The 27,820-nt window shown below is 60.1% G+C and overlaps 2 protein-coding genes across 2 annotated transcripts; one reads left to right on the top strand and one right to left on the bottom strand.

The window, feature by feature from the left end:
* Nucleotides 1-18,320, top strand: ZMAT5 (zinc finger matrin-type 5). The gene is made up of 6 exons (XM_080650292.1): nucleotides 1-94; nucleotides 8,632-8,784; nucleotides 11,691-11,753; nucleotides 13,089-13,169; nucleotides 14,099-14,210; nucleotides 17,963-18,320. The coding sequence occupies exons 2-6, from the start codon at nucleotides 8,658-8,660 to the stop codon at nucleotides 18,090-18,092; spliced, it is 513 nt and encodes a 170-aa protein (XP_080506418.1). The 5' UTR covers nucleotides 1-94; nucleotides 8,632-8,657; the 3' UTR covers nucleotides 18,093-18,320.
* Nucleotides 17,485-27,820, bottom strand: CABP7 (calcium binding protein 7). Its single transcript, XM_080650293.1, has 5 exons — nucleotides 27,292-27,820; nucleotides 21,146-21,289; nucleotides 20,329-20,441; nucleotides 19,932-20,082; nucleotides 17,485-19,701 (listed from the first exon to the last, which is right to left on the bottom strand). The coding sequence occupies exons 1-5, from the start codon at nucleotides 27,398-27,400 to the stop codon at nucleotides 19,574-19,576; spliced, it is 645 nt and encodes a 214-aa protein (XP_080506419.1). The 5' UTR covers nucleotides 27,401-27,820; the 3' UTR covers nucleotides 17,485-19,573.

Raw genomic sequence — 27,820 nt, 5'->3', positions numbered from 1 at the left:
GATACCTAAGGAAGGACTACGAATCCCAGCAAGCAGTTCGCAACGCAAGGGCGAAGGAGGAGGAGCGCTTGGCCGTCGGGCCCGGCCGAGCCAGGTACCTTCTTTGCGGGACATCGAGGGTTGAGTTTTAGTCTCCTGTCCCTCACGGGAGGACTTGGGCTCTTCTTTCCAAGTCCGCGCTCCTCCCGGTGGGCCGCACGGGTTACGAAGTAGCAGAGCGAGGGGCCTGGGCGTCTGGGTCCCCGGCTCATCTTTATTCCTGATTCCTCGGTCAGTTTCAAGTTCAGGGCTAAAGTTGGAGCCTGTGGCAAAAAGTCCGGTCCTGGGGGCTGAACCCATCTGCCCGACTTCAGGGAAAAGGGCGGTTCTTCTTATTTCCCTCATCTCTGGGCTTCTCATCCGAGAACCCTGGCCTGCAAGTCAGGAGGACTGACACCATCATTCATTCCTACTTGGGAACAGAAAGAACAGGGGCTTTGGAGTGCTCGGCCGTCAACAAATACTTCATTCATTCATTCTATTTATTTACTTACTTATTTTAATCCTCTCCGGAGGATGTGTGTGTGTGTGTGTTTGTGTTTTAACTGCTTTTTAGAAGAGAGAGGAAGGGATAGAGAGAGACACCTATACATGAGAGAGAAACATCTAATCGATCGGTTGCCACCCGTACAGATGGGGCATCGAATCCGTCACCTAAGTATGTGCCCTGACTGGGAATCGAACCCTCAGCCTTTTCATGTACAGGAGGACCACGCTCCAACCAACTGAGCCACCCAGCCAGGGCAACAAAGGTTTTCTGAGTGCCTTCTCTGGGTCAGACGCTGGGGACTCTGCAGTGAACACGTCGCTGCTCATGGAGCACCCATTCTGCTGCGTGCGGGTGGGTGGGGAGGCGCAGCAAGGACAAACCAGTAATGCTTTGAAGAGCAGAACACGGGTTGGCTATTGTAGCCAGGGTGCCCAGGGTGACACTTAGCCAGAGACTTGAACGAATAGTAGGAAGTCGAATAGTAGGAAGTCAAATAAGGAAGACGTGGCTGCCGAGGCCTGAGGCTGCTGCTGTCCTGGGGTGTTTGAGGGACAGAAGCAGAGTGGGCTGTGAAGAGGGGGCTGGGGCGCCTCCCACATGGCCTCGCAGCCTGTGCTAAGGAGCCTTATGTTTCTCTAATTGCACTAGGAAGCCCCTGAAGGGTTTTAGGCTGGGTTATGACCTGCTCTAATTTGCATTTTAATGGCCTCATTCTGGCTGCTCTCTGTTTGGTCAAGTTAAGTGTGAGCTGCCCCTTAGACATCAAGTGGAGATGTCTACAGGCAAATGGGGATGTGGCTCTGGAGTTCGGGTCTGGGCCAGAGATAAAAGCCATTGACATAGGTGTGGCATTGAAAGCCAGGGACTGGATGGATTTAAGGCCTGGAGCTGGCTTGTAAAATGGGCAGTAATGCCCCAGTAGGGGCCTGGGAGGGAAAACGTGAGATGCTGTACATCCTTACTACGGTTATTTTCTTCTTGCAAAGCATCCCAGTAGCCCCTTGGGATAGGCTGCTTGACGCGTGTGGGAAAGAAGACTTATGTGTTGCTAACAACAGATCTGGCTGATGGGAAGTTCAGAGGAGGAAGGAATTATTTTAGGTGGAATGGGTGGGGAAGACACAGTTAGGCTGTGGCTTGTTTTATTTTTTATCTTTTTAGTTAATTCTCTTTGGAGCAACCATTTTTAACAACCTATGTTCTGTAAGCCGTCAAATTCAACTTGGAAATTATTATGCTATACATAAACCTAGAAAAATAAGAAAAATGACCTTACCTTTTCATTTTGAGTAATGTTGAACAAACTAAATCCCTTTAAACATTCAGCCCTATTAACAGCCTAATTGCATTCCCTTGCATATTTAATTCCACTTATAAGTGTAATATATTTGATTTTCTTTTTAAGTATTTCAGACACATAACCTAACAAGCATAATTTCCCCAGAATACTTAAACAGTTACTAAAAAATCTAATAAATTAAGCCTATAGACAATGAATTTTAAGTTCTTGTAAACAGTTCAGTGCTTTCAGTAGACAGTCAAGCTCTCTTGCCACTGGTTCTCAGTCGGGGGAGCTAGTAAACTACATCTCTGACATAAAATTAGGACATGGGGGGGGGCACCTTTAGTATCATTATAGCACCCCGGGAGATCCTCATCTGTAATCAGTTTCTCCAACCACTGCTAACCTCTCAACTTAAAGTCACAAGTCTAATGTCAATTACTGACATATAGTTTATCAATTACCTAGCTATATATTTTAACTTTTATATTTTAAATTGGAATCACATTGCTTATCTGTCATCTACTCAACATGTCACATTCTTTTCAATGTTACTGAGACTTTCAAATACCAGGTATGCACTGACTATTACTAATTCAGGACAGGAACGTAAGTACAGGTGGGGCAAACGTCGGTTTACAGTTGTGAGAACACGAAACACAGCGTTTTCCCTTGTATTATTGTTTATTAATTATTGTATTATTTTCCATAGGAACAACTGTAAACCCACTTTGCCCCACCCTGTAGGAACAGTTTGATTTATTCTACTCCCTCTATTTGCAAGTCTAAATTCTCCTGGAGTGTGGCAGGACGCCTAGCCAGTAGGAAAAACAGTTTTATTCATGGAAGTGAATGCCAAGTCGGGGTTGCCACTTCAGCAAGCTGACCGATTGGTGACTGGGACACGAATCGGGGGCTGTGTCTCCCCAGGGTCACTGTCCCTCGCAGAGGCTGCCTTGGACGCAGGGAATGGAGACGCCAGTGAGCCTCCCCCAGGCTTTTGTTCCTTAGTGGGTGCCTCCTAGCAGGTGTGACTCATTGGTTACAGCGCAGATTTCTGGGCCCCTCCAGACGCGCTGGGTCTGGATTCTGGAGACCTGACCCAGGAGACTTCCTCTGTAATAAACCCCACACAGGGAGCCATGGGAAACTTGGAGCAGGAGTTATTTGAAGAGGGTTGGCCTGAGCCCTAGCTGGTTTGGCTCAGTGGATAGAGCGTCAGCCTGCGGACTGAAGGGTCCCAGGTTCGATTCCGGTCAAGGGCATGTACCGTGGTTGCGGGCACATACCCAGTAAGGGGTGTGCAGGAGGCAGCTGATGGATGTTTCTCTCTCATCGATGTTTCTAACTCTCTATCCCTCTCCCTTCCTCTCTGTAAAAAATCAATAAAATATATATTTAAAAAAAAAAAAGAGGGTTGGCCTGATGCTGCCCAGGGCAGGTAAACTGGGGAGGCTGGTCCAGGTGTCAGGAAGAGAGACCTGACTTGGTGGTAACAGAGGGTCGGGTGGATTTGAAGCCCAGACTGGAGGGGAGGAGAAGGGGAAGGCACACGCCGTTCTGAGCCTGGGTATCTGGTGCAGGAGCTTCCTTCAGACTATTTTTACCTTTCCTATTTGGAAGCTCTGGCCTCCTGAGGCCTGTAACTGTCTGACGAGAAACCGTGTCTCCAGCCTGCGGCTCCCTAGAGCCCGATTCGGGTTCAGCCGCCTGCGCTGGGCCAGGTCTGCTTAGAATCAGGGCGCACCCTGTCAGCCTTCAGCCAGGAACCGAGGGAAACGTCTCCCTTGGATCCCTTTCCAGGTTCATCCTGGCGAACCAGGTCACTGGAACCATCCATGGCATTTCCTAAGGAAGAAGGAATGGGATTTATCCCTGCCTGACAAATTTCCCTCTTTTTAAGGGAATTTTTGGGGGACATTTAAAAACAAGACATGCTAAATGTCAAGATACAGAATAATAGAAAAACACAAAGTGGGGGGGGGGGGGGAATCCTGTGCGTAATCCTATTATCCAGGCATTACCACAGTAAATATTTTGTGTCTGCTCTAGTCTATGTATAAGTGTGGGAGGTTCTTTTTCCTTAAAATAGTGGCATTATATATACTGTTGTGATAATGAGTTTTTCCCCATTGTTTTTGTTTTGTTTTGTTTTTTAGAGTGGAAGGGAGGGGGAAGAGGAAGAGAGAGAGAGAGAGGGAAATTAACAAACATTTTCTTAGGAATTTGGGATGGGCTTAGCAGGGTGGTTCTGGCTCAGACTGTCCCAGAAGGTTGCACTCAAGCTCAGGGCTGCACTCATCCGAAGGCTTGACTGGGGCTGGAGGGTCCACTTCCAAGCTTACTCACATGACTGCTAACCGGTTTCAGTTCCTTGCCACTTGGACCTCCCCACAAGATGGCAGCCAGCTTCCCCCACAGTGAGTGATTAGAGGAGGGGAGACCCCAGGATGGAAGCCACAGTGTCCTTTTATGACTTGATCCTGTAAGTGACATACTGTCACCTCTGCTCTATTCTCTTAGTCTCACAAAACCGTGATAGAGCTTAGAAGGGAACAACACGCGGCACACACATGAGGAGGTGGTGTCACTGCGGCCACGGCTGGCTGCCACATCCACAAATGAGTGTTGAGCACCATCAGCATGTCAGGTGCGGCCCTAACACTGAGCACGCATGCTTTAATCCTCCGATAACAATGAGCACGCATGCTTTAATCCTCATGGTAATGTTACCAAATAGTATTATTACCTTCCTCTTCCAGATGAGGCTCAGCGGGTAAGCAGTTTGCTGTGAGTTTCCTGGCCTGGCAGTGGCAGGGATGGGATTCCCACCTGGGTTGAATGATTAGAGGAGGGATTGACGTGGGTGACCAGTGTGACTTCAGGCTGGCTGTCCCTCCCTCTGTTCTTCAGTCCGTCATCTGCTACCTTAAAGGACCATCATTTCTCCCAGTGGGGGTCTGTGGACTCTGCCTCGGAGCCCCCCTAGATCCTGGCCCTCTCCCAGACCTGCTGAGTGGGAACTTGCTGTGGGCAGGGCCCCTCTGCCTTATTCTGCTGAGAGGAAGGGGATGCGCCTCACTCCCAGGGGTGGAACGGACCAAGGTCAGGATGAGAAAGCTGTGAGGTTGCTACAAAACACCGCGGCCTCTGAGGGAGACCCCTAACATATTGGGGCTCCTCTCAGGGAAGACATCTGGGTCTTCTTGGCATTCCTGTTGGAGCTGGGTCCTCAGTGGGCAGTCTGCGGGCCACCCCCACCGGGCGGTTCCGATGCCATCCACTCCAGACGGCAGGCATATGTGGCGCTGGGCCGTCGCCAGGCTGCTGGTGGGTGTGCAGTAAAGCCGTCCGCTGGCTGCGGATGGCTGTTTACCTGGGGTCTGGCAGCGCCATAATTAGAAGGAATGACAGGTGAGCTTGGGGGCGGCATGTGGTGAGCCCAAGTCCTGGGTAATTACAGTGTGTGTCCCAGCCCCTGGCCGCAGCCGAGCTGCTGGCTTATTTTAGCCTGGTGCCAAAGCTCGCTCTGGACCCGAGCCGCGCACAATGGAAGGAACCAAGAATGTCAATGAAGCACGAAGGTCTGCCCCGCGACAGCCTCGCAGCGGAGCAGTGGGAGGGGGAAAGCAAGGGTGCTGGGTCAGGCAGAGCCCCCCTGTGGGTGCTGGCTCTGGCCTGTGTGGCTGCGGGGCCTCGGCACATGGCTTCCCAGGGCGTGGGGCTCCCCGCACTGCTCCCCGCCAGCAGCACTCGGGCGGATGAGAAATGACCTTGCTCAGTGTCTCTCCTAGCCGTGGCGCTGAGCACCCTGGGAGCGTTTCTGAACCTGGTCCTCATCTGTGAAAGCTCACCTCGATGGGGAGGCTCTCTGGGAGGGCTAAATGAGAGGATGAGAGCCAGGGGACTCACGCAGGAGTCCAAGCTGCAGCTTCCCTCGCCCCAGCTCACCCCCTCTCTGTTGTCCTTTCTTCTATCCCAGTGTCCCCACTAGTTGGTCATCTTTTCCTTGAGCCCAGAGGACGGAAGGCAGGTGCCATGGGTGGCCAGGTGTGGGCTAAGACCAGAGCTGGGCTCTGCCGGAGGCAGAAGTCCTTCGGGGAGGCTGGTGGTGGCGCGAGAGGCCTGCCTTTGGGGTCTTATGGTCTCTCTTCTCGCTGTCTTCCTCATCCATCCTCGTCGTCATCGTCCCCAGATTCAAACTGGAGAAGAGGCCTGGCAGGGGTGTAGCGAGTGACTCAGAAAGGAGAGCTGTCAGCAGTGGGCTTGTCAGGAGGAGACATTGTAAGTGATGGGGAGCAGCGCTAGGGCCATTCGGCCTGGATTCTGAGCCCAGCTCTGCCGCTTGCTGGCGGTGTGACCGTGGCTACGTCATTCACTTACTGGAGCCGCAGTGCCCTCTTCTGAAAAGGTGTCACAGGTCCCACCACACAGGGTGTCCTGAGGTGATGCCGTTTATAAAGCTTTTAACCTGGTGCCAGTGCAGTAGGTGCACAATAAACCAAACCCTAGGTAGCACTGACTGAGCACTGGCTCAGTGGGCACGGCCAGTGTCATTTGTATTGCTCCTACTTTTGTGGTTGATAATTCATTGGGAGAAGCAAATTTCTGTGTATCACTCCCCAAAGGCAGCCAGGCAGACCCATTTCTGCAGTGAAAGTAGAGGCCTAGAGGGGGGCAGTGAATTGCCCAAGGTCACACAGCCGGCTGCTCAGTGCCCTGCGTGGTTTCGTCCCGCTGAGTCCGCTGCAGAGCACCGTGTGGGCTCAGCCTCCCAGAGGGACACCCTCCTCTGCCCCGCCCCTCCCCGTTACTCTCCAGAGCCGCAGCTCCTCAGCGCTTCAGGCTTCGTGAATGGCTTGGGTTAGCTCTCAGCCGTTAAACATTCATCTCTTACCATTTCAATCCAGTTCCTATAAGTTTATTGGCAAGATGGGTGTATTAGAGCTGCCAAATTTAATATATCAAGTCCGTGTGTCTGGGATGTGGTTTCTCAGCAGTGACTGGAGAAAAGAGAGGTTTTATATGTTTTCATTCGGAATGACTGTCTGTTCCTAATCCCATTAGAGCCCTGGACTTAATGGCTGCTGTCCCCGTCTGCCGCAGGCCCGCTTTCCCCGGCAGCCCGCACGGCCGCCCGCACTGTCCAGGGGGCTTGTTTGTTTTTGGGTCTTTCTCCAGCCTCTTCTTGACAAGATGCGTTTCCCCGTCTGTCTACCCTGTGGTCAGGCCCCAGCTTTGTATTTATTTGCCAGATCCTGGGAGTCGAGCTTGTGCTGCCGGCCTGAGCTGCTACCTCACGACCTTGGGGAAGCCGCCGTACTTGGTCCTCTGGGCCTCGGGGACCTGCTCTGTGAAACGAGGGGTCAGAATATAGGACCTGAAGGGGGAGGGGCTTGTCTGGACTCAACCTGTGCAGGTCCTACCTGACGGCCCCAGGGGACTCGGGCCTCCTCTGGTCTTGTGGCACCAAACGGGGAGACGCAAGGGTTGGCCCCAGAGAAGCACCCCGGCCTGGGGCTGCAGATCTCCTGGGTCAGGAATAGCAGCTGTGGTCACCACGGCTGGAGGCTCTTCAGACCCTGAGCCATTCATTTCCCTCTGCGGTTGCCTGGGGACCTGCCATGTGAGACGCTCTCCTGGGGAAGCTGTTGGTTCTGGCCGGGCCTCTGCTTCTCTGAGCATTGAGCTGGCTGTGGAAGAGGACTCTCGGTGGCTGGAGCTTAGGGGACCTGGGTTTACCTTCTGCTCACCAGCCGTGTGGCCTTGGGCACGTCCTCTTACTGAACCTCGGTGGTCCCTTAAGGAAAATGGGAACTAATTTGCTTATTCAACAACTATTTGGTTGCCTGCCCTGCACCACGCACCACTTTGGGTGCTGGAGCTTCAGCGATAAACGGAACGAAAATAGCCCTGCCTGCGTGGATTTACCTTCCTGCTGGGAGGAGAGACAGTGAGCGTAACCAGGAACTATTACCTCACAGGGGATTCAGATGAGGCAGGAAATGGGGAAAGCTAAGTGGAGGGTGGAGGGTTCTGCCATTTTAAGTCAAGTGGTCACGGTCGCTTCCAGAGAAGGCAGTGTTTGAGCGAGGATTGAAGGAGTCGAGTGAGCAAGCTTGGCAGGTCCTGGGGGAGGGCATGCAGGCAGAGGGAGCAGAGGGTGTGCAGGCAGGTGGAGACGCTGGGAGGTGGGCCTGGGGCCCAGGAGCAGAGCGGAGGCCTGTGTGGTCGGCATGGAGAGACAGTCGAGGAGATCAGAGGGTGGAGGGTGGCAGCTGGAGAGAGGGGGTAAGGTGGTGGTTCCCTGGCGATATATGCAAATTTTTAAAAATATTTTATTTATTTTTTACAGAGAGGAAGGGAGAGGGAGAGGGAGTTAGAAACATCGATGAGAGAGAAACATCAATCAGCTGCCTCCTACTGGGGATGAGCCCGCAACCAAGGTACATGCCCTTGACCGGAATCGAACCTGGGACCTTTCAGTCCACAGACCGATGCTCTATCCACTGAGCCAAACCGGTCAGGGCGACATATGGAAATTTTTAAAAATGCAGATGCCCAAGCCTCACCCATGCTGGTGCTGCTTTAACTGGCCTGGGGTGGAGGCTGGGCATCAGAATGATTAAAAGACCCCCCTGGGATGAGGCCCGGGCAGCCCCTCACGGGCTGTGGTGAGTTTTAAATGAGGTGCTGGGTGTCTGGAAAGCCTCCCTACACAGCCCAGGCCTGGCCCGCAGGGAGCGCTCCGTCAGGGTGGCGTGCGTGGGCTTCGGGGCGTGGTGTTGCCTCCCGCTCTGACATGCTCTGTGCCCCCCAGGCAGGGGCAGCACCTGGCGCGGCGCCATGGGGAAGCGTTACTTCTGTGACTACTGCGACCGCTCCTTCCAGGACAACCTCCACAACCGCAAGAAGCACCTGAACGGGCTGCAGCACCTCAAGGCCAAGAAGGCCTGGTACGACATGTTCCGAGGTGGGTGCCGCTGGCTCGCCGCCAGGCTGATGGGGCCCTGCCCTTGGCGCTTTGCTCTTTCTTATCATCAGACAAGGAAGCTCTGTGGGCCAGTGGCCCCCAGCGCAGAGGGGCCTCCGAAGGTCAGACTGGAGCGGAGCGCCTTTCCCCAGCAAGCTTGACTGGGGCGAGTTCTCAGATGCCTTGCCAGGCTCTGGGGCTGCTGTGGTGGGGAGGAAGGCCTCTCCCAGGAGGTGATGTTGGAGCCAATAGCTGGGAGACAGGGCAAGGCCAGCCACACCACTCCGGGCAGAGGGCATGCGGAAGCAGGCACTCTCAGGGCAGGAGAGGGCCGGCCGGAGAGAAGACTGGTAGGGGTAAAGCTGGGGGCAGGGCAGGGGCCACGCACGCAGGACTGGAGGCCACAGCCAGGAGGATGGGTTGTCCCAAGGGAGAGAGCGATCTTTGAGGGGCTGTAGGCAGCAGCCGGTGTGCCCAGAGCTACATGTGACAGTGATAACCGGCTGCTGTGTAAGCAGCGGAGCGCAGTGAATGGCAGCTGAGTGCCTGGCTGGACGGATGGCTGAATAACGAAGCTTCCTCCGGGAAAGGTTGCTCAGAGCAGCTGTGACGGGTGAATGGGCTGAGGCTGTCAGCACCTCGCACAGGCCTGGCACCCCCGGCACTCACTGCAGGAGCTGCTCCGCCCTGTGTCATTGACACACACACCGAGCAGCAGTGAGGGAGGGGCCAGAGGGGTTCAGCTGGGAGCCAGGTCAAATGGAGAGGGAGCTGGGCAGTGGGGTGAAGGGGACCGAGAGCTCCTGGAATGAACCGAGGCGGGTCCGGTCTCAGGGGGACCTGGGAAGCAGGATTCAGGGACAGGGCCCAGAGCCTGGAGGGAAGGAGTTGGGTCCCAGCAGCTGAGACGGAAGGAGAAGGTGAGACAGAGTTCCCTGGTCTGTGACTCAGAATTCACAAGAAGGGGGTGAGCATTTATTGAGTGCCTGCTGTATGCCAGGTGTCTTCATTCGCTTTTCTTAGTGATTCTCTAAAGCAGCGGCTCTCAGCCCCTGGAGTTAGGATCACCCAGACACCTTGAACTTAACGCGGATCCCCTGACCCGCCCCCAGAAGCAGGGCCTGGGCATGGCATTTTGAAAGCTCTCCCTGACTCTCCCCATTTCAGATGAGAAGGCTCACTGGCGTGGATGAGGGCAGGTGGCCAGGCTGCTCAGCAGGCCAGACATGACTGTGGCAGGGGTCTGGGAGTGGGGGTGCGTGGGAGGCCTCTGACCCTGGTGTCAGGCAGAGACGCCTTGTCCCCCAAATCCCAGGGGGCTGTGACCTGGCATGGAACTGGGCCTCAAGATCACCCTGGTGTTTGCTCCTAGTCCCAGACTCTCGGCTGACCTCTCCCTCTGAGCTCTAGCCACCCAGGCCACTACAGTTCCTGTACCCTCTGCAGAAATGCCCTTCCTGCCCTCGGCCTGGCGCCCATCTCAGCTCAGGCAGAGTTCCTCCAGGGTGTCCTCCGACCCCCGCCCCACCCCGGCCAGGGCAGGTCATTTGGCCTCATGCTGTTTACCCCGTTTACATCCGCATGGATTAGTGTGACTGCTGGACTGGAAGGAAGGACCAGGTCTGCCTTGTTCCCCACTAAATCCTCATCCTGGCACGGAGCCTGGCACACAGGACGTGCTCAGTCAGTGTTTGTCAGATGAATGTCTAAATGAACGAGCAAACAGACACGGGGCATCAGGGCTGGTGTTAATGTTGGGAGATGAAGCGAGAAGGACCAGTGGGGTCAGATCACGAGGAGCCTTGACACCAGGCGGAGGAGCATGGGCCTGTGTGCAGGGCCCGGGCCGGGGTTCTCAGCGCTGGGTGCCCTTCCGGGTCACGGGGGAGCTTTGAACAGTTCTCATGCTCTCCCCCTGACGGGTGAAAGCACAGCCTGAGAAGGACGGGCTGGGGCACCCGTGTACTTGAATGGCTGCCCGAAGATTCTGCCGTGTGGCTGGGTCTGAGAGCCACCCGTCAGGTTCTGGGCAGCCTGGCAGTCTCCTCTCAATCCGAACCACCCAGCCAGAGTCCCTCGCGTAGGCTCGTCATCCTGCCAGCCTCAGCTGTCCTACCCCCCGGGGGGCCTGGGCAGTGTCCTATGCCCAGGGTGACACCAGGGCCTCTGAGTCAGGGCACCTTGCTCACGTGTCTTACTCCCAGATTTTGACTGATTGATTCTTTGCCTACCAAGAAGCACACAAAATTTACCCCATAAATAGACGATGAAAATAAAGGTGGAAAAATCAGAAGAAACCAGGTTAAGGTTTGTATCCAGAAAGATTGTTGCCAGTCTGTCGAGGCCGGGGACTGGTCCGGCGCGGAGAGCCCGCAGCCAGGGACTGGTCCGGCGCGGAGAGCCCGCAGCCAAGGACTGGTCCGGCGCGGAGAGCCCGCAGCCAGGGACTGGTCCGGCGCGGAGAGCCCGCAGCTGGTGTGCGGAGGGCACGGGGAGCGTTCCGCAGTGTTGCCTGCGGAGCAGGGCCTGGGTCCTGTTTCCTGTGAGCTTCCTGGGCACCAGAAGTGTTTTTAGCTTTCTATTTTGAAGTAATTATAGATTTCTAAGAGGCTGCAGAGACAGGGCAGAAAACCCTTGTGGTACCATGTTTTAAAAAGCAAACAAGAACACAACAACCCACCACTCCCAGGTGACTCTGCTGTGCAGAGGTCAGAGCCTCTGACCGAAAAGCTTGCCTTTGGCTGGGTCTGGGTGGGGGGGGTGGGGGGTGGGAGGGGTTGAGGTCACCCGAAGCTCAGACCCCTCTGCCCAGCATCCCCGTCTGTGGTTGTCCCTTTATGGATAGGGAGCGCTTTCCTTCCTGACCTCAGCGCAGGTCTGAGCCCAGCCCCCCTCTCCTCTCACAGATGCAGCTGCCATCTTGCTGGATGAACAGAACAAGCGGCCCTGCAGGAAGTTTCTGCTGACAGGTCAAGTGTCCCACTCAGTTCCGCTTCTGCCCCGCCCCCTCCCTGCCCCTGTCCCTCCCCAGGGGCCAGCCTGCCAGGCCGGCCTGCTCGGACCTCTGCAGAGCCCCTGCCCCACCCTGGCCATCATCCTGAACCCACTTGGTGGCCTTGGAGCCTCAGCTAACGGATCAGGTGGGGTCCTCCCCGGGGTTGTGCCTGAGGACTTCCAGGGGCTTGTCCTCAGTTCTTCAGACCTAGATCGGGATTTTATCAGCTCGGCCGGAGCAAGCAAACCTGCGAGATGGCAAGTAACCCTGGAGACACCGATGGGGGTGCTAGACTAGCGGATTAAGTTAGCCTGGGAGCGCAGCCTCCCTCCCGGCAGGCAGGGCTGGAGGGGCAGCAGGTCCGGCAGTGCCCAGAAGGTGCGGAAGAAGAGCCAAGGGCGCTAGGTGTTGATTTGACTGCTCAGTGTCCAGCCAGGAAAGATGCGTGTGGTTTAGAGAGAAAAACCTCGGTCAGTGAGGCGCCAAGGCGGATGAAAACAAGGGCAAGAAAAGTAAGACAAAGCCAGGAGCATTCGTCTCCTCCACGCCTGCCCTGAGGGCCTGTGAACTCTCTAAGGGCTTGGCCCTGAGCTTCCTAGCGGCCAAGGCAAAGGTGAAAGCCACCATGATTGACGTGGTGTACAGACGCAGCACTGGGGAGAGGAGCTGCTATTGACCCAGGGAAGCGAGGTCAGGAGGTGGTGCTGTCCCCAGCGCGGGCCCCAGGCCTGCAGATCAGGGGCCCCCCCAGGACCTCCCCGTGGAGTGCACACGTCACTGGGAGGTGGCGCTGGCTTAGGACACCGCCAGGCTTCTGTTATTTTGAGACATATTTTGGCCTTCCTGGTTGAGGTTCAGAAAGCACCCTGGACGGTGTACCTCCTTTCATGGTGCACATGGCAGCCTTGCTGGGAGCTGCTCACCAGGCCAAGGGAGCAGACAGGCCAGCAGGCGGCAGGCGCGGCGTGGGCCATGGCCTGGAACGGAGAGGAAGCATGACCTTTTCAGGGACCCACATGTAGCTCCTGAGGCTGGGGCCACCGAGTGGCAGCAAGAGCCAAGCCTGCAGAGGCTGCGTGTCCTAAACGTGGGAGGTGTCAGTGGGTTTGGCCCCCAGCCAGGGCAGGGTCCGTGAGCGGGCGTGACGGACCAGACAGGTCGCTCTGGCTGCTGAGAGTCAAGTGTTTCTTCCGGGGTGGGGTGCTACTCTTGAGTCCCTAAAGTCTTCCCCTAAACCTCCAGTGACCCCCCAGCCCACAGCGGGGTCCTCCCTGCCAGAGCAGCGAGTAACTCTGTCTCCCCCTTGCAGGCCAGTGTGACTTCGGCCCCAACTGCAGATTTTCCCACATGTCCGAGCGAGACCTGCAGGAGCTGAGTATCCAGGTGGAGGGTGCGTTTTGGTCGGGACCAGGGGCGGGGATGGGAGTAGGGGGGTGCTGGGGGGAGTGTGCAAGAGCTGAGGCTGGGGTTAGCTGCCTGTCCCTCCTCTCCTCCCCATCTCTTATGGTCACTGTGTGGGGTAGGCTGAGAGCTGCTGGGGCGATGGGGTGGGTGTCAGAAACTGCCTCCAAGCCTGAAGCTGGAGGCGACACCTAGTGGAGCCAGGGATGGGAGAGGGGCGGGGGCGGGAGCAGAGGCGTGCCCCCAGCTGGCTCTGCTACACCCCTTGTGACCTTGGCTTAATCCCAGAGGCAGTGTCTTGGCCTGTGAATATGGCCGCTTTTGAGATGCAGTGAGCCTACGCACGTGCAGTGCTAGCCAGGGCCTGGCCCAGAGGAAGCGCTGGTCCACCAGGGTGGAGGTTTTCCTCCGGCCCCAGGCTCATCCCTACCGCCCCCCAAGGCTCTGACCCCATCTCATACCCAGCTTGTTGGAACTCCACCCGTTGCTCCGTCTTCATTCAGTGAGCAAAGGTGTTCATAGGACATTTTATGAGAAGAGCAGTAGGGAAAGCTGAGCTTCTCCTGCCCAGGGTCAGAGAGCCGGCACCGGCTGAGCTGAGACCCACCTGCTGCGCCCCACGGCCACCTGCCCCAGGGGTGGCCTCCTTCCTCCCAGGACCAGGCTCCCTGCAGGCGTCATCCTGTGTCCAGCTCCACAGGCCTGGGGGGCAGGCAATGCTTTATCTCCATTCGATGGGGAAGCAGAGTGAGGCCCAGAGGGGCGGGCCTGGGAGGTGGCAGCGGTGGGGACAGGCCCAAGGCTGCTCCTGGCTCCCCGCCTGTGCCCTCCCAGGAAGGGTCCGGCTGTGTTGTGGGAGGCTGGGATTCAGCTGGGGTGAACCTGCCCCTCACTCGCCTCTGCTTCCCATCCCCACAGAGGAGCGGCGGGCCAGGGAGTGGCCTCTAGACATCACGGACCTCCCCGAGGGCCATCTGGAGGACTGGCTGGAGAAGAGAGCCAAGCGGCTGAGCTCGGCCCCAAGCAGCAGGTACAGGCCCCTGCGTGCCCTCCTCCCGTGTCCTCCGGGAGCAAGACCCCAGCCAGCCCGCCCTGGCCTGAAGCTGAGCAATCTCCATGAACTGCCCCGGCCTAGGCACCAGACAGGGACTCCCGCTCCCCCGGCAGAGCTCCCCGAGGGCTCCCCACCCTGGACCACCACGCCTCAGACCCAGTTATCTCTGTGGAGTGGCTTCATGGGACAGCGGCCTGGCCTGGGCCTAGGATGCCTGGCTGGCAGTCTAGGGGATGAGGCCTTCCCTCGGGCACCGCCAGAGGGGTAGGTCAGGCTTCTTGCCTTCTCTGTGGTCCCATCAAGAGCATTCGTTAGGCTGTTTTACAATCGGCTTCCATTGTTTTCACCTTCGTTTTACATCCGTGCCAAGTTTTTGTCCCTCCCACCTTGAAAAGATACAGCACAGAAATGACGCAAATGTGGGGGCCCATCCCTTCCTCCAGGTCCTGTCAGAAGTCATATGGGCCCCCGGGGCTGGCCCTCGTGATCCAGAGATTTACGTTCTGCACCTCAGGCTTCTTCAGCCAGTTGGGGGCCCCCCAGAGAGCTCTGGGGTCTTCCCTGTTCTCCCGCTCCGCCCACACTTCTCCTTGGGCAGTGGTCGGCAAACTCATTAGACAACAGAGCCAAATATCAAAGTACAACGATTGAAATTTCTTTTGAGAGCCCAATTTTTTAAACTTAAACTTCTTCTAACGCCACTTCTTCAAAATAGACTTGCCCAGGCCGTGGTATTTTGTGGAAGAGCCACACTCAAGGGGCCAAAGAGCCACATGTGGCTCGCGAGCCGCAGTTTGCCGACCACGGTCCTGGGGGGGTGGGTAACTAGCTGCCTGGGCGCCCAGCGCAGTGCTCAGAGCCGTGCTCCTCCCTGCTGCTCACCTCCCGGCTGCTTCTGGAATAGAGCCTGCAACTGGGGACCCCTAGACTCCAGAGGATGTGAACCTCTCCCCCAGCCCTTCCTGGGGACCTGCTTTCCCGGCAACCACTTATTCTCTGTGTCCACCTGCCGTCCACCTGCCTCCTGCGGGCTCGGAGCCAAAATGGATTACTCTCTGGGCAGAGCAGGTCTGTCCAGCCTTGAGAAGCGAGGGCTGTTAGAAGGGAGAGGAACATTTGTTCTTGTCTGTGCCCTTGCTGCCCTCTCCTGCAGGCTGGTCTCGTGAAAAATGACACCTGAATCCTGGGCCCAGAGCTTTGGGCTCTGCCCCGCAGGGTGGCGGGAGGGGGACTGGAGCTGGCCCCCTTCCTTGTCGGGGGCCTTGCTCTGTTCCCCATGTCTCCCATCCTCGAGGCAGCCCTGAAAGCAGGCTTTCTGTGACCTTCAAACACCAGCCCGCTCCTCGTCTCCAGCCCCTCCTGGCCTCCCGCCTCCCCTCTGCTCCTCCAGATTGCCCATGCAACAGCCCAGCAAGCTTCTAAACCACACACCGGCCTTGCCTTGCTTAAACCCTCATGGGCTCCCTCCACCTCAGGTGGAACTTCCCTGCCACCTCCCCGGCCCGTGGGTCACCTTCTCACCTCTCCCAGCTGGCCTCTATGTCAGTACCACGGGACGCTTGGCAGCGCCTTAGCTGTGGTGGGTGTTTCTGAGCTAGGGGCACCATGGGCCTGCTGTTTTCCTCGGCCTGTAGCTGCCTCCCACCCGCCACGCCTGCAAAGTCAGACGCATCCTCAGGCTCAGCTAAGACATCCCCTCTTTCAGCCCCAGGCCTCCCCTTGCGGCCCTGAGCTTGCATTGTTGTCATGTGGGCCTGGCGCTGGATGACATGTGGACAAATGAGAGCATTTGGGGGAGCAGGGTCCCTGGCCTGGAGGACTGTTTCCTGTAGTAGTGCTGTGGGCCACTTGTGGGGACTGGTCTGGTGACCCCTCTTCCTCTCTGGGTGTCTGTTTCCTCCCCTGGGGACACCCAGACTCAAGGGCCCTTTCCCCGCTGAGCAGAGCCCTCAAGGGGGGCCGGGCCACCGTCCTGTAAAAGGGGGAATGGAGGCTCCGTGGGGCCCCAGCCTGGGGCATTGTGCCCGGTTCCTGACCCTGAGGGACCTGCCCAGAGCAGCGGGCGGCGGAGCGGCTGGCCTCAGCCAAGCGGACTAATCCCCCGGCGAGGCCAGTGCTGTCCCTGCCCTCTGTTGTTGGCTCTTCAGATTGTGCTTTATCCCTCCTAATCTCCCCCTTTGCACCCCGCTCCGGGCTGGCGCTGCTGTTGCAGCCCACGTACCTCCTGAACCCTTTCCTTCTGATTGAGACCAGGGCTGGGCAACGTGAGGGCTGCGCCTGTCCTTGTGTACGGGACAAACAGGCCACTGTGCGACTCAGGGTCCCCGTCTGCCCTGGGCGGGGCTGAGGGCACACTTCAAGGGCTCAGGGGCCTGTGTCTGTGAGCACACGTGGGGGTGCCCCTCTCCTGCTGGGAGGCCTCAGGGCGGGCAGGGGCTGAGTCCCAGCTGCCCAGGGATCTGTCCCTCCTAGAAGAAGGGGCTGAGGCTCACGGGGAGGGGCTCCCAGGATCAGACCCTCTCTGTGGAGAATTGTGGTCACCCCAGCCCTGCAGGGAGCCCTGGCTTGGCTGGCAGCTGGGGCTGTCCCTTCCAGCAACCGTGGAGCCTCCCGGCTGGGGGAGTTTATGAAATCTCCCCAGAGCCGTAAATCACGCTGGGAGCTGCTTTCTGCGCTTCCCCACAAGCAGCAAGCCGCTGAGCAGGGATTTCCCCCCCTCGCAGCCAGAGGCCCCAGAGGCTGTGCCTGGGCTGCCCTCAGTCCTCACATGGGCTCTGCACAGCCGGTCAGGCCCCGAGAGGGGCTGGCGGTGGGGGGGTGGGGTGTACAGCGAGGCAAACTGCTGGGCCTCCTGCCCCAAGTCCCTCAGCCCCACCTCAGAGGCCTGAGTCCTCTCCAGACCGCTCACAGGCCACAGTGCTCCCCGGAGCGGCAGCCTGAGTGGGGGGCACGCCCCGAGGGACTGGAATATGGGACAGTTGGTGGGGGAGCTGCCTCTGCACCTCCGTCTGTGTCCTCAGGACAGGGCGGCCCCGACCGGGCACCAGGCGGCACTTCCAACAGGCCCCGGGTTCCCCGGCGGACGTGGCTCCCGGGGTGGAAGGAGAGGGAATAGCTTGAGATGAATTTTTTTAAAGTTATACAGTATTATTATTTTTTTTTGGAAGGGGGGGCGGTCAAAGGCTTGCGTGCCTGTAAAACTTTTCTTAAAAAGTATGAAGAAGTTAAAAAAAAAAACAAAACACCCATAGAACCGCTATGACCATTTTGTTGTTTTCGGGTTTTTTATGCATTTATATATGTTGTATATCTTTAAACAAAAATAGTGTCATGCTATATACATTATTTTATAAGCTGCTTTTTCTACTACTCACACATACATCATGATCCCTTCCTCATCAGTGCACACAGGCCCGCCTTCATCACACAGGCTGCATGGCATTCGCTGCTGTGGGCGTGCATATGTAGGTAATCAGTCCCCCGCAGGCGGGCTCTCAGGTTATTCCCAGTCCCTCAATCCCTGCCCATAGCCCGCTCCGTCCTGGGGCTCATTCCCAGAGGTGAGGTTGCTGGCCCAAGGGGTCTGCCATGTTTTTGAGGCTCTGCTTTCCAGAAAGGTCTACCCTCCCCCACAGCAGGGGTGGCAGGAGGGCGAGCGGGGCAATGCCCCAGCCTGGGCCTGCCTGGCCGTGCCCCACTCTAACCCTCTGCCTGCTCCTTCTCTCTAGGGCTGAACCCATCAGAGCCACCGTCTTCCAGTACCCAGTCGGCTGGCCACCAGTCCAGGAGCTGCCTCCATCTCTGCGGGCACCCCCACCCGGGGGGTGGCCCCTGCAGCCCCGTGTCCAGTGGGGCTAGTCCCTCATGCACCCTGACCCCTCCGGGTTGGTTCCCACGGCAGTCACAGTAAAAGTAAGGGCTCCTGCTGGGGACGCTGAGGTCCCTCCTGCTGTGCCCACAGAGCCACTGAAGCCATTAGCTTGGCCTGGCCAGTCAGAGCCACCCTCCCTCCCTCATGGGACATCTTGACGAGACGGGTGAGGAAACTTCCTGCTGGATGTTTATAAAGAAAGTGTCACTATGGCGATATGGCTACGCTTCCCCCTTGCCCGGTGCCCTCAGCCCCGTGCTCTGGCCTCTGGTCAGGATGGACAGGCTAGAGTGACAGGAGGTCTCCTCCAGGGCGGCTGCGCTCGCTGCCCTGCTCCCTGGGGGACCAGAAGAGGGTGGCCGGTGTGGCTGCGACCATCACCCATTTGAGAAGCGGCTTCAGATCTGGGGAGAGCTCAAGGGCTTGGTCTGCCATTCCCTGTCTCCACATCTGTCCGTGCTGAGCTGGTGCCGAGCGTGACATGGCTCAGCTGGGACAGGGATGGGAGCTGGGTCTCAGCCTGGTCGGTGTAGAGAATGGGGGACCCAGGAAGACAGGCCCTGGGCTGGAAAGAGCGGCCTGGGTGAGCTTCCGGGCACAGGCCTGAGCCCTGCAGGGCGTCTGCCCTGGGGGAGCCCCGCCCATGGGGAATGGTGGGCTGCTCGGGCAGTGGGGAGCCTCTGGGCCCCCTGCTTCCCTCCTCACTACACTCCAGCTCTGCATTCTGTGCTGGGGTGCGGGTGGGCAATGTAGCCCTCAGGCCCTGGGCCTCTCGTGGGGGAACCCGAGTGCGGGGGGACTGCAGGGCCACCTCAGGTGCCGCCTCCTCCAAGAGCTTCTGCTCTTCCTGGAAATCCTGTTGATGTGGGAACTGAGGCCGACCCTGGGGACCCTTTGAGCTCTCACCTGTGAAATGGGCTGGTTCCCTGGCCCAGTGGGTGTGACAGGCTGGGTTTGAGTATAAGGAGGGTCAGAGAATGGGGCCCAGCAGAAGGCCAGAGGCCTTAGCCAATGCCAAGGCATAGAGCCCAGGAGACGCTGGCCTCATGCCCCCTCCCCAGAAAGTGGCTGTCCACCCCATGCCCTATGACCCAAACCTCAGGGACCAGGGTCAGGCTAGCCATGTGACCCTCGGCACAGGGGTCCCTTCCTGTCTAAGGGGCCACAGCAGCTCCTGGGCCCTGTACCAATTCCTCCTTAATCTCCCAGGAGCCCCTGGACAGGGGGAAGAGTTAGTGCTACATACAGGCCAGGGTGGGGCAAGGCAGGGGCAGGATGCTGGCGGGGCTGGAGGCCGTCCTCAGAGCCACCCCCAGGCCCTCCACAGCTGGGCCACAGCCCCATGCAAGGGCGGGTGGGGTTGCCAGACATCCAGGCCCTGAAGTACACGAGGTGGTGGAGGCCCAGGGAGCGGCTGCGGGAAAGGGCTGCAGGCGGTGGTGGGTGTGGAGAGGTGTCCACGCGGCGCCTACTTCATGCCGCTGCGCAGCACCTGGTTGGCTGCGATGAGCATGACGCTGATGATGAAGGCGATGGCGAAGGCGCAGATCAGGCTCTTGCGCACGCATGTCTGGCGTATCTGCTGGTTGGAGCAGGCTGTGGCCACCGCCAGGAGCACCAGAGAGAGACAAAAGGGGACAGCGGAGCGATGTGATCAGGAGCCGCCTGCATTGCTACCCATGGGCTGGTCCCATGTGCACAGGGGCACAAGGCTGGGGCAAGCCAGGAGGCCCAGGCCCCTCTGCCAACCCCCGGTTCCTCCCCTGCTCACGCAGTTGGCCCGCACCCGGGTGAGGGGGGGATGGTCCCAGGTGTCAGTCACTCACTCTCCACATCCACGGGGCACTCGGCCGTGCCCAGGTGGCTCTCCTCCTCCGTCATGATGATGTTCTCAATGTCCTTCATGGACAGGTGCTCACAGAAGGTGTCGTAGAGCAGCCGCTTCAGCTCGTCCACAGTCAGCTTCTGCATGTCGCACTTGGGGGAGGAGACGCACGCTCAGGCCACCACGGCCACCAGTCCCCACCCAGCGCCTGCAGCCACCCCAGCCGGGAGGGGCCTCCCGATTCCAGAAGGCTGGGAGCCACTCGCTCCATTTTACCAGCCTCCCCCAGGGAGCCCAGTGGACAGACTGACGTGGTCACCCCCTTTACCCAGTGGCCCCACCATTCACTGGCCGCTCCACAGTGTGCGCAGCCCTGGGTCCCACCTGTCGTGGCATACCTTCCAGAAGACGGTGTCGAAGTCAGTGCCATGGAACCTCTCCGGGATCCCCATGGTGGAGAGCTTGGGTCCCAGGAGGGTCACAAACTCCTCAAAATCTACTTGGCCGTCACCTAGAGTGGGCACAGGGCTCATCAGCAGGGTCAGCCTGCACCTGCCCAGCCTCGGGCAGGTCCCCTCCTCCAAGCCTTGCCAGTTTTAGGGGCACCTAATGTGCCAGGCTCCGGGCTGATGGTGAGGCCAAGCGTGGTGAGGCTCCATTGAGGTGGCGGTGTAGTGGGCAGGTGGGCCCTGAGCACGCGGGGACCCTCACGCTTCACTCAGAACCTCCGTGGCTTCCCAGGCCCTGCTGCTGTCCCGGGCGGGGACGGGTCCTGACGTTCCCCCACCACAGACAGGAAACAGAGCTCAGGACCGGGACAGCCTGCCCAGGCCACCACCTGCTCTCTGGGTGGAGCGAAGTGGGGGCTCAGGGGGACGATGGAGGGGGCTGGGCATTACTGCTCCTTACGAGTTTTTCCATAATAAAATGCCAGGTGGCAAATACAACTAAATTATTTCTTATCTTGAATGGCGAGACCTGGGCTGTTGAGAATATACTTCTTTCTACTTTTCTGACTTAAGTTTTTTTCAGAATACAGACCAAGACGGGTGGAGTCTCTGACCTCTGGGTGTGGCTGCGACGCTCACACTCTGGCTGTCAGCAGCCAAGGGCTTGGGGGTGGCTGCTAGTGGGGGGAGCGAGTCCCCCCTGGTTCATGCCCCAGCCCCCGGTGAAGGGTGAGGAAACGGGCGGGGCGGGGGGGGCAGCGCTCACCGTCCATGTCCAGCCGCTGGATGATGACCTCCAGCTCCACCTCGTTGGGCATGTAGCCCAGGGAGCGCATGGCCGTGCCCAGCTCCTGCTTGGAGATGAAGCCATTGCCGTCGCGGTCAAAGACTTTGAAGGCTTCTCGGATCTCTGTGTGGGGAGCAGAGCAGGTGGGGACTTCACTCCTGGTCCAACACCCTGCTTCCCAGACCACGAGGACCCCCAAACCTGCAGCCTGAGCCCAGCACCGAGTCCACCAGAGCCTGCAGGTCTGGGCAGAGACGACGGGCAGGTGGCCCAGGAGTCCGCATAGCGCTGCTGCTGGAGTTCAGGGCAGAGCGAGCAGCGGAGGGGTGCCCAGGCCCTCGGCGGTCACCACCCCCCCACCGTCTCCCCACCCCCACCCCATGAGGCCGCCCCAGGGTCTCAGTGTCAGTGCCCCAGGCCCTTACAGCCCCTCCAGGCGTCCTCACAGTGACCCCCTGTGGCAGGAACCATGGGTCCCCCCACTCCTTCCATCCCCGCGCTCCCTGTCCCCATTCCGCACGTCCTCCCCTAGCTCAGCAGCTCAGCCCGTTAGTTAACACGCTAATGGCAGCCACGTGAGGCGGCCTTGCGGGCGAACAGCTCAGCACAGACTGCCTTGGGAGCCCAAGGTCTGGGCGAAAGGGAGGCCGGACGGAAGGGCCCCAGCAGGCGCAGGCCAGCTCAGATGTGGGGGTCGCTCCCCTCGCTCCATTGTACAGAGGGAGACCAGCCTGAGGGCCTGGGTGACTCAGGGTGGGGAGCAATGCAGCGGGCTGGGAGCCTGGGAATGAGCACCCCAATGAGTGACCTTGGGTGGGCCTCAGGCTTACCCACAGCGAAATGGGTGCAAACGATGTCAGGACAAGGGTTTTACGGAGGGCATCCCGAACTGTGGAGGGTCCTAACCTTTCCCTGCTGTCCCTTCCCTGGCTCTCAGCCAGGAGCGGCCCTAAGAAGCGTCTTCCTTTGGGAGAGAGCAGGTCTCCATTCCCTCACACCCTCTGCTCCAACTCCCGTCTCCTCACTCAGTTCACCTGCCAGCCTCCTGGCCTTGGCTCGAGCTGTTTTCCTGGGCGGGACGTCAGCAGACAGAGCGAGCTCAGGTGTGCACATGTGTGGGGTGTGTACATACGTACATATATGGAGTACTGACTGATGCCTTGATGCTGCAGACCTGGGAAGTGAGGCCCAGAAAGACGAGGCGGACAGTCTAGGGTCAGTGTGAGGTCACTGGTGAGGGCAGAAGTTAGGCTGGCCTGGGCCTGACCTCAGGGGTCTGTGAACCCCTAAAAACTTAACTGTGGGGTCCTACACCTCGGGGTCATTCCCTGATCCTGCTGATCCCACGATAGCCCAGAGAGGGTAGCCGTGTGTCCCAGGCTACACAGCAAGGCGGCTTGGACCGAGGCCCCAGACTTCATCAGGTTCTTCCCCCGTTGGTGTCTGCATCCAAGGCCTGGCGGTGAGACCAGCTGACACGCAGGCCAAGACAGAAGCAGCGAGCCGTCCCTGCGCTGCCCCAGGGCTCTGACTCGCAGCCTTTCCCTTACCCATCCCAGCAGGGCCTGACAGCCTGCAGGGGAGCAGCCGGGATGGGAGATCCCCGGGCTCTGGGACCCTGAGCCAACTCCCACCTGGAGGTTTCCTGAGCCACTGAGGGGTGGTGAGCTCCCCATCCCCGGAGGTACGGAGACTGCGGAGGGACTTCCGTCGCCTGGGAGTCTGCCGGAAGATGGGGGTACTGGCCATGTAGCCAGGCACACCAGGGCTGCTTCCATTGGAAGCTCCCGGCTGGATGGGAGACAGTGGAGGTCAGGGGAATTGTGGGTATGGGGCAGGCAACAGACCTAGCGGTAGCCAAACAAGCCCCACAGCCATTTCTCAGATAGGACTAGCCTCCTAAGATCACCAGATACATCCAAAGACTGCCACTGCCACGTCCCTCCCGCCCTCCCGCCACCCCTCCCTGGCACGCCCAGCTCACGCCTGAGGTTTGCCTCTGTACCTTTGTCCATGCCCAGAGCCCTGCCCCAGCCCCAGTTGACTCCTGAGGCCAAGTTCAGGGACCACCTTCTCAACCAGAGAGTCAGCTCTAAGTCACACAGACACAGGTTCAAATCCCAGCTCTCCTACATTCTGGCTTGGGTGACCTTGGCCAGTGTTTGCTCACCTGTCCAGTGCGGCGCCAGGGGTGACTAAACATGAAAATGAAGGGTGTTAAGTGCTTAACAGGGCCGGCCGGGCGTGGCTCCGAACAGGACACTGCAAATGAGAGCGTCACAGACAGCAGAGTGGGGAGGAGAGGGAGGACTGGGTGAGCTCTGGCCACCAACGTGGCCTTCCCGTTGGCTGGTGCCGGGACGGGGGGCCTGGCCTTGAAGGCAGCTCTGCCGCTCAGCAGCTGAAGGACCAGCTGGAAGGCAAGGCCGTTCCCTCTCTGAGCCTCAAGTGCTTCCCCTGTGAAGTGGGAAGGTGACTCCTGCCCCATCGCTGAGGCTGGACCTGCTGGGGGCCCTCGGAGTGGGGTGGGTGTCATCACTCCCTGTCGCTGCTGCTGCCATCGGCACCTCCCAGCCGGCGCGTTCCCCGAAAGCCTCGCTCTGACCCTGCGCTCGGTTCCTGCCCACGAGGCCGGAGGAAGCCTGCCGTGCTCCATCTTGGCATGAGGATGCCTGGCCCGGGAAAGGGCTGGCAGGGCCTCTGGGTTTCCAGGCCCACACTGTCCCCCGTCTAATGCCTCCAGCTTGCATCCCCAACCCCCTCCCATGGCCCGTGGGGCTGTCAGGGCCCGAGTCCCTAACAGGCCCCAGGGGATGCCAGCACTCTGTCTGGGAGTTGGGGTCCAGAGAGGGGGTGCCCGAGGTCGCTGCGGGGGTGGGGCAGTGTCGTCCTCTCCGAGACACTGGCCCTGTGCCCCACCACTGTGGCCTCCCTGAGCTTCTGGCCCGCGCAGAGGCAGCCACTGGGCTTGCAGGAAAGAAGCAGGATGGCGCTCCCCTACCCCCATTCTCCGAATGTCCCCATTTGGCCACTCCCAGTGAAGGCTCCACGGTCCCCCTGAGCAGGCCAAGGACCCGGCTCAGAGCCCTGCCCTGGCGGCTGCCTGTCTGTCTCCTTCCTCCTCCACCAGCCACAGGGGACAGAGCTGCAGCTTGAGCTGCCCCATTCCCACCCTCAGGTGCTCAAGGCTGTCGATGCCGCTGGGGCAGGCTCAGAGCTCTTGCAGGCCTGCGGCCTCTGCTGTGTGTGTCTGTCAGGGAGGAGGTACAGGGAGAATCTGGGAGAGTCTCTTAAGGGGGGGAGGGGGGGGAGGTCAGGGGCAGGAGGTCCCAGGCCGGCCCTGCCAGGCCATGTCTATCCGCCAACTGCCATCCATCCCATGGCCCCTTCTACCCAGCCCCTCCCCACCCTGCACACCCTGCATCCCTGCTTCTTGAGCCTTCCCCGATCCCTCTACACTCCAGCCTCTTACCCTGCAGGCCCCCTCCCTGGCCTTCCCTACTGCTGCATCTGTCCCGCCCCCATGGCTCCTCGGGGGCCGCACTGAGCACTTGCATCACATCCTCTGTCACCAGCAGCCCGGGGAGGGGTAATGCCAAACCCCTTTTACAGATGGAGAAACGGAGGCAAGAGAGGCAAGTGATGGCCGAGGTCACTCCATGAGACAAGGGTGCAGAGACTCAGACCCAGCGCTGCCTGGCTGGAAGCTCTCATCTTAACCCCGAGCTCTCCACCTCCCTCCCTGGTCCTCCTCCCCCTCGGACTAGCCGCCCCCTGGTTTCTGCGCCGGGCACATACTGTCTGCAGCACTGCATCCCAAGCTGCCAGGCTCCTCTTCTCGGCACATGTGGCTCCCCCACTGTGGGCATCCTCCCAGGAAAGGGCCTGGGTGTTACCCAGACTGCCCTGGGGAGCAGAAGCACTGATGGGGCACTGGGGAGGTGGAGGGGGCGGAGGGGGGACTCTGTGCTAGGAATGGTCACCCTGGCCACACAGCCCTGCCATTCAAGGATCACTGGGGCCTGCAGAGACTTGGTCTCCTGGAAGGCGGACTCTCAGGGTGCCTGCAGCCGAGAAAGGGGTCGGTCCTGGAGGGCTCGTTGCCCTCATCTGTAGCTGCCGTGGGCCGGGAGATGGGCTGGGGCCACCCAGGCATCTGCCTGCTCCAAGACCCCCGCCTGCCCACACCAGAGAGGGCCTTGCCCTTCAGATGCCTCCTGTGCCAGGCCCCTCGGCTCCTCGGGGCCCAGGAGAAGAGGACGGGAGAGAGGCAGGGAGGGCATTTGGTGTGGCTGGTGACTAATGCTCCTGGGCTCCTGCCAGTGTGCCCGCCGGGCAGCCCAAGGGAGGCTGCGGCCCGGCCTCCTTGCCCCCGCGCTGCCAGCCCTGCGCCCCGCTCACCCCTGCACCCTAGGCTCCTCTCAGCTTCTCCCCTTCCTTGGGGTCTTCACTTCAGGGCTGAGAGGTGGCGAGAAGCGGGACCTCGTGAGGCCCAGAGCAGGACTGCCAGGGAGCAAGGGGAGAGAACGAGGGGGGAGCTGGCTGGCCTGGGGTGTGGGGGCCGAGGTGAACCCCTGCCTCGGTGGCCAGCAGGAAGGAAGGGGTGCGAGCCGATAGAAGGGGGCACTGGCAGGAGGAGACATGAGGGAAGACACAGCGTACGCCCCATCCCCTGCCCTCTCGCCCCTCATCATACCCCCCTCCTTGTTCCAGGCCCTGGATGAGGCTTTGGTTCCCGGGCTTCAGCCCAGACAGGGCAGGGATTTGGGTTTGGGGTTCAAGGCCAGAGACCCAGCAGCAGCACCCATGCATCCGTCCTGCCCGCATCAGACACCAGACCCCGTTTCCAAGGCTCTCCTGGCCTCGGGGAGCTTTTGGGGGGACTTGGTGAGGAGCAGGTGGCTCAGAGCCTGTGGTGCAGTTGTGGGGAGGGGAGCTGCCTGCTCTCATTTGATCTTCCCCTTAAGCCAGTCTGACCGCCCCCACCAAGACCTGCCCCCTCCAGAGCTTGGGGATAAGGGGGACCTCTCCCCATGCCTTCCCCTGTGCTCCCCCCATCATCCCTGACTGCGCTGGTGTCTCGGCTGCAACCTTCCTCCAGGCCCTGCTGAACCCCAGATCTCAGAGGCCCCTGGACCCAAGAGACCCAAAAAGAGGCCCAGCCTCTTGGTGAGCTCCGCCCCTCCCCCAACAACAGACAAGAAGATCCCAGGGGGTCAAGACTCCCATCAGCCCAGAGCCCCCCACTCCACTCCATATGGGGCCCCAGGAGGTCTGTGGGGAGTGGAAGCTGAGCACCTGCCCACAACCCAGTAGGGAAGGAGCTCCCAGGCGCCAGGGGTCTCCCTGCTCCCCAGAATTCTCCATCCAGGGACCCCGCGATCTCACCTAGACCCCTGCCTGAAGTCCCCCTCTGTGTCCCCATTCATGCCTAGATAGATGGGTGGTGGGTGGGAGGGCAGTTTGGGTCCCTGCCTCCCTGCCTCTCCTTTCCCAGGCTTGGTTATCACGATCAAGCCGCTGGATCTGGCCACTTGTTGTCGCCACCACCTCCGCGGCCGCCTTCCGGGAGCCTTGGGCGAGGGTCCCCGCAGGGCCGGGCGGAAGAGGCTCAGGCCGCAGGAGGGGCTGGGGGCAGCCCCGCCGCAGGGCAGCCGCCCTCTCCCCTTCTCCAGCTGCCCGAGCAGATTGGATGGCAAAAGCTACACGAGTGGAATGTCAATGCGAGCGCAGAGCCGCGGGCTGGCGCCGCGGAGGGGATCCGGACGCGGGCGCTCCGCCTGAGCCGGCGCAGGGGCGCAGCTCGGACCCCGACCCCAACCTGTCGCGTTGCCGCACTGTCGCCGCGGACTGCGCGGGCCCGTGACCCTGCGGCGGGACCCGGCAAGTTTCCGCAGCGCCGGGGACCGCGCAGGCAGGGGCCGGGCCGCCCCTCCGCCTCGGCGACCCTCCCCGCGGCGCCCCGGGGTGCGCGCTGGCCCGGCCTCCATGCGCAGCTGCTCGCCGGAGCGCCCACCGGGCAGCAGGCACCTGCGGACCGCCCCGCGCCCCCGGCGCCCCCAGCTCGCGCTCCACCTGGGCGCACAGGTAGGAGGGCCAGCGGGCGGGGGTCCCGGGGTACTCACCCTCCAGCTCATCCTCGGGGATGTCCACGGGGCGCTGCTCCGACAGCAGGTTGGGCACGGTGTAGATGCCCCGGTACATCAACGCCGCCGTCACCGGGTGGAACGGCATCTTGGAGGCTCCGCGCCAGCCCGCCCGCCGCAAACTTTGAGGTCGGGGCTCATGGGCCGGCGGCGGCCCTGGGGGCGGCGGGAGCGGGCGGGACGCGCAGCTGTGGAGGGCGGCCCGGCGGCGGCAACTGCGACCAGGCGAGTGGCACCCGTCCGTCCGGGGGCCTAGAGCCCCCGCGCCCCAGGCCGCCGGTCCATGCCGCCCCCTCCCGCGTTGGGCTGCCGGCCCGGGCCCCGCAGGGTGGCGGGGGCGGCGCCGCTCGGGCCTCCCCGCTCGGGCCGCCGTGCGCCGCACCCGCTCCTCGGGGCCCCGCGCGCTCCGCGCTGCTCGCCTCCCGCTGGCCCGCTGGCGCGCTCGGTCCCCCAGCCCGCGGCTCAGGCTCGCACCGCCTCCCGGCTCGCTCGCTCGCTCTGTGCCGGG

Source organism: Plecotus auritus, assembly GCF_963455305.1.
Source record: "Plecotus auritus genome assembly, chromosome: 13".
In the NCBI taxonomy this organism is placed as follows: domain Eukaryota; kingdom Metazoa; phylum Chordata; class Mammalia; order Chiroptera; family Vespertilionidae; genus Plecotus; species Plecotus auritus.
Note: the sequence above shows the minus strand (reverse complement) of the source record. Positions and strands in the feature narration are given on the sequence as shown.

Bases quoted from the DNA above. Each gene is read 5' to 3' on its own strand.
- ZMAT5 (XM_080650292.1), top strand. From the start codon at position 8,658: ATGGGGAAGCGTTACTTCTGTGACTACTGCGACCGCTCCTTCCAGGAC. The intron at 8,785-11,690 runs GTGGGTGCCGCT...CTCCTCTCACAG, and splicing joins CTGGTACGACATGTTCCGAG to ATGCAGCTGCCATCTTGCTG. The intron at 14,211-17,962 runs GTACAGGCCCCT...CCTTCTCTCTAG, and splicing joins AGCTCGGCCCCAAGCAGCAG to GGCTGAACCCATCAGAGCCA.
- CABP7 (XM_080650293.1), bottom strand. From the start codon at position 27,400: ATGCCGTTCCACCCGGTGACGGCGGCGTTGATGTACCGGGGCATCTAC. The intron at 20,442-21,145 runs GTGAGCGCTGCC...TGCCCACTCTAG, and splicing joins CCAGCGGCTGGACATGGACG to GTGACGGCCAAGTAGATTTT. The intron at 19,702-19,931 runs GTGAGTGACTGA...CGGTGGCCACAG, and splicing joins GTGCCCCGTGGATGTGGAGA to CCTGCTCCAACCAGCAGATA.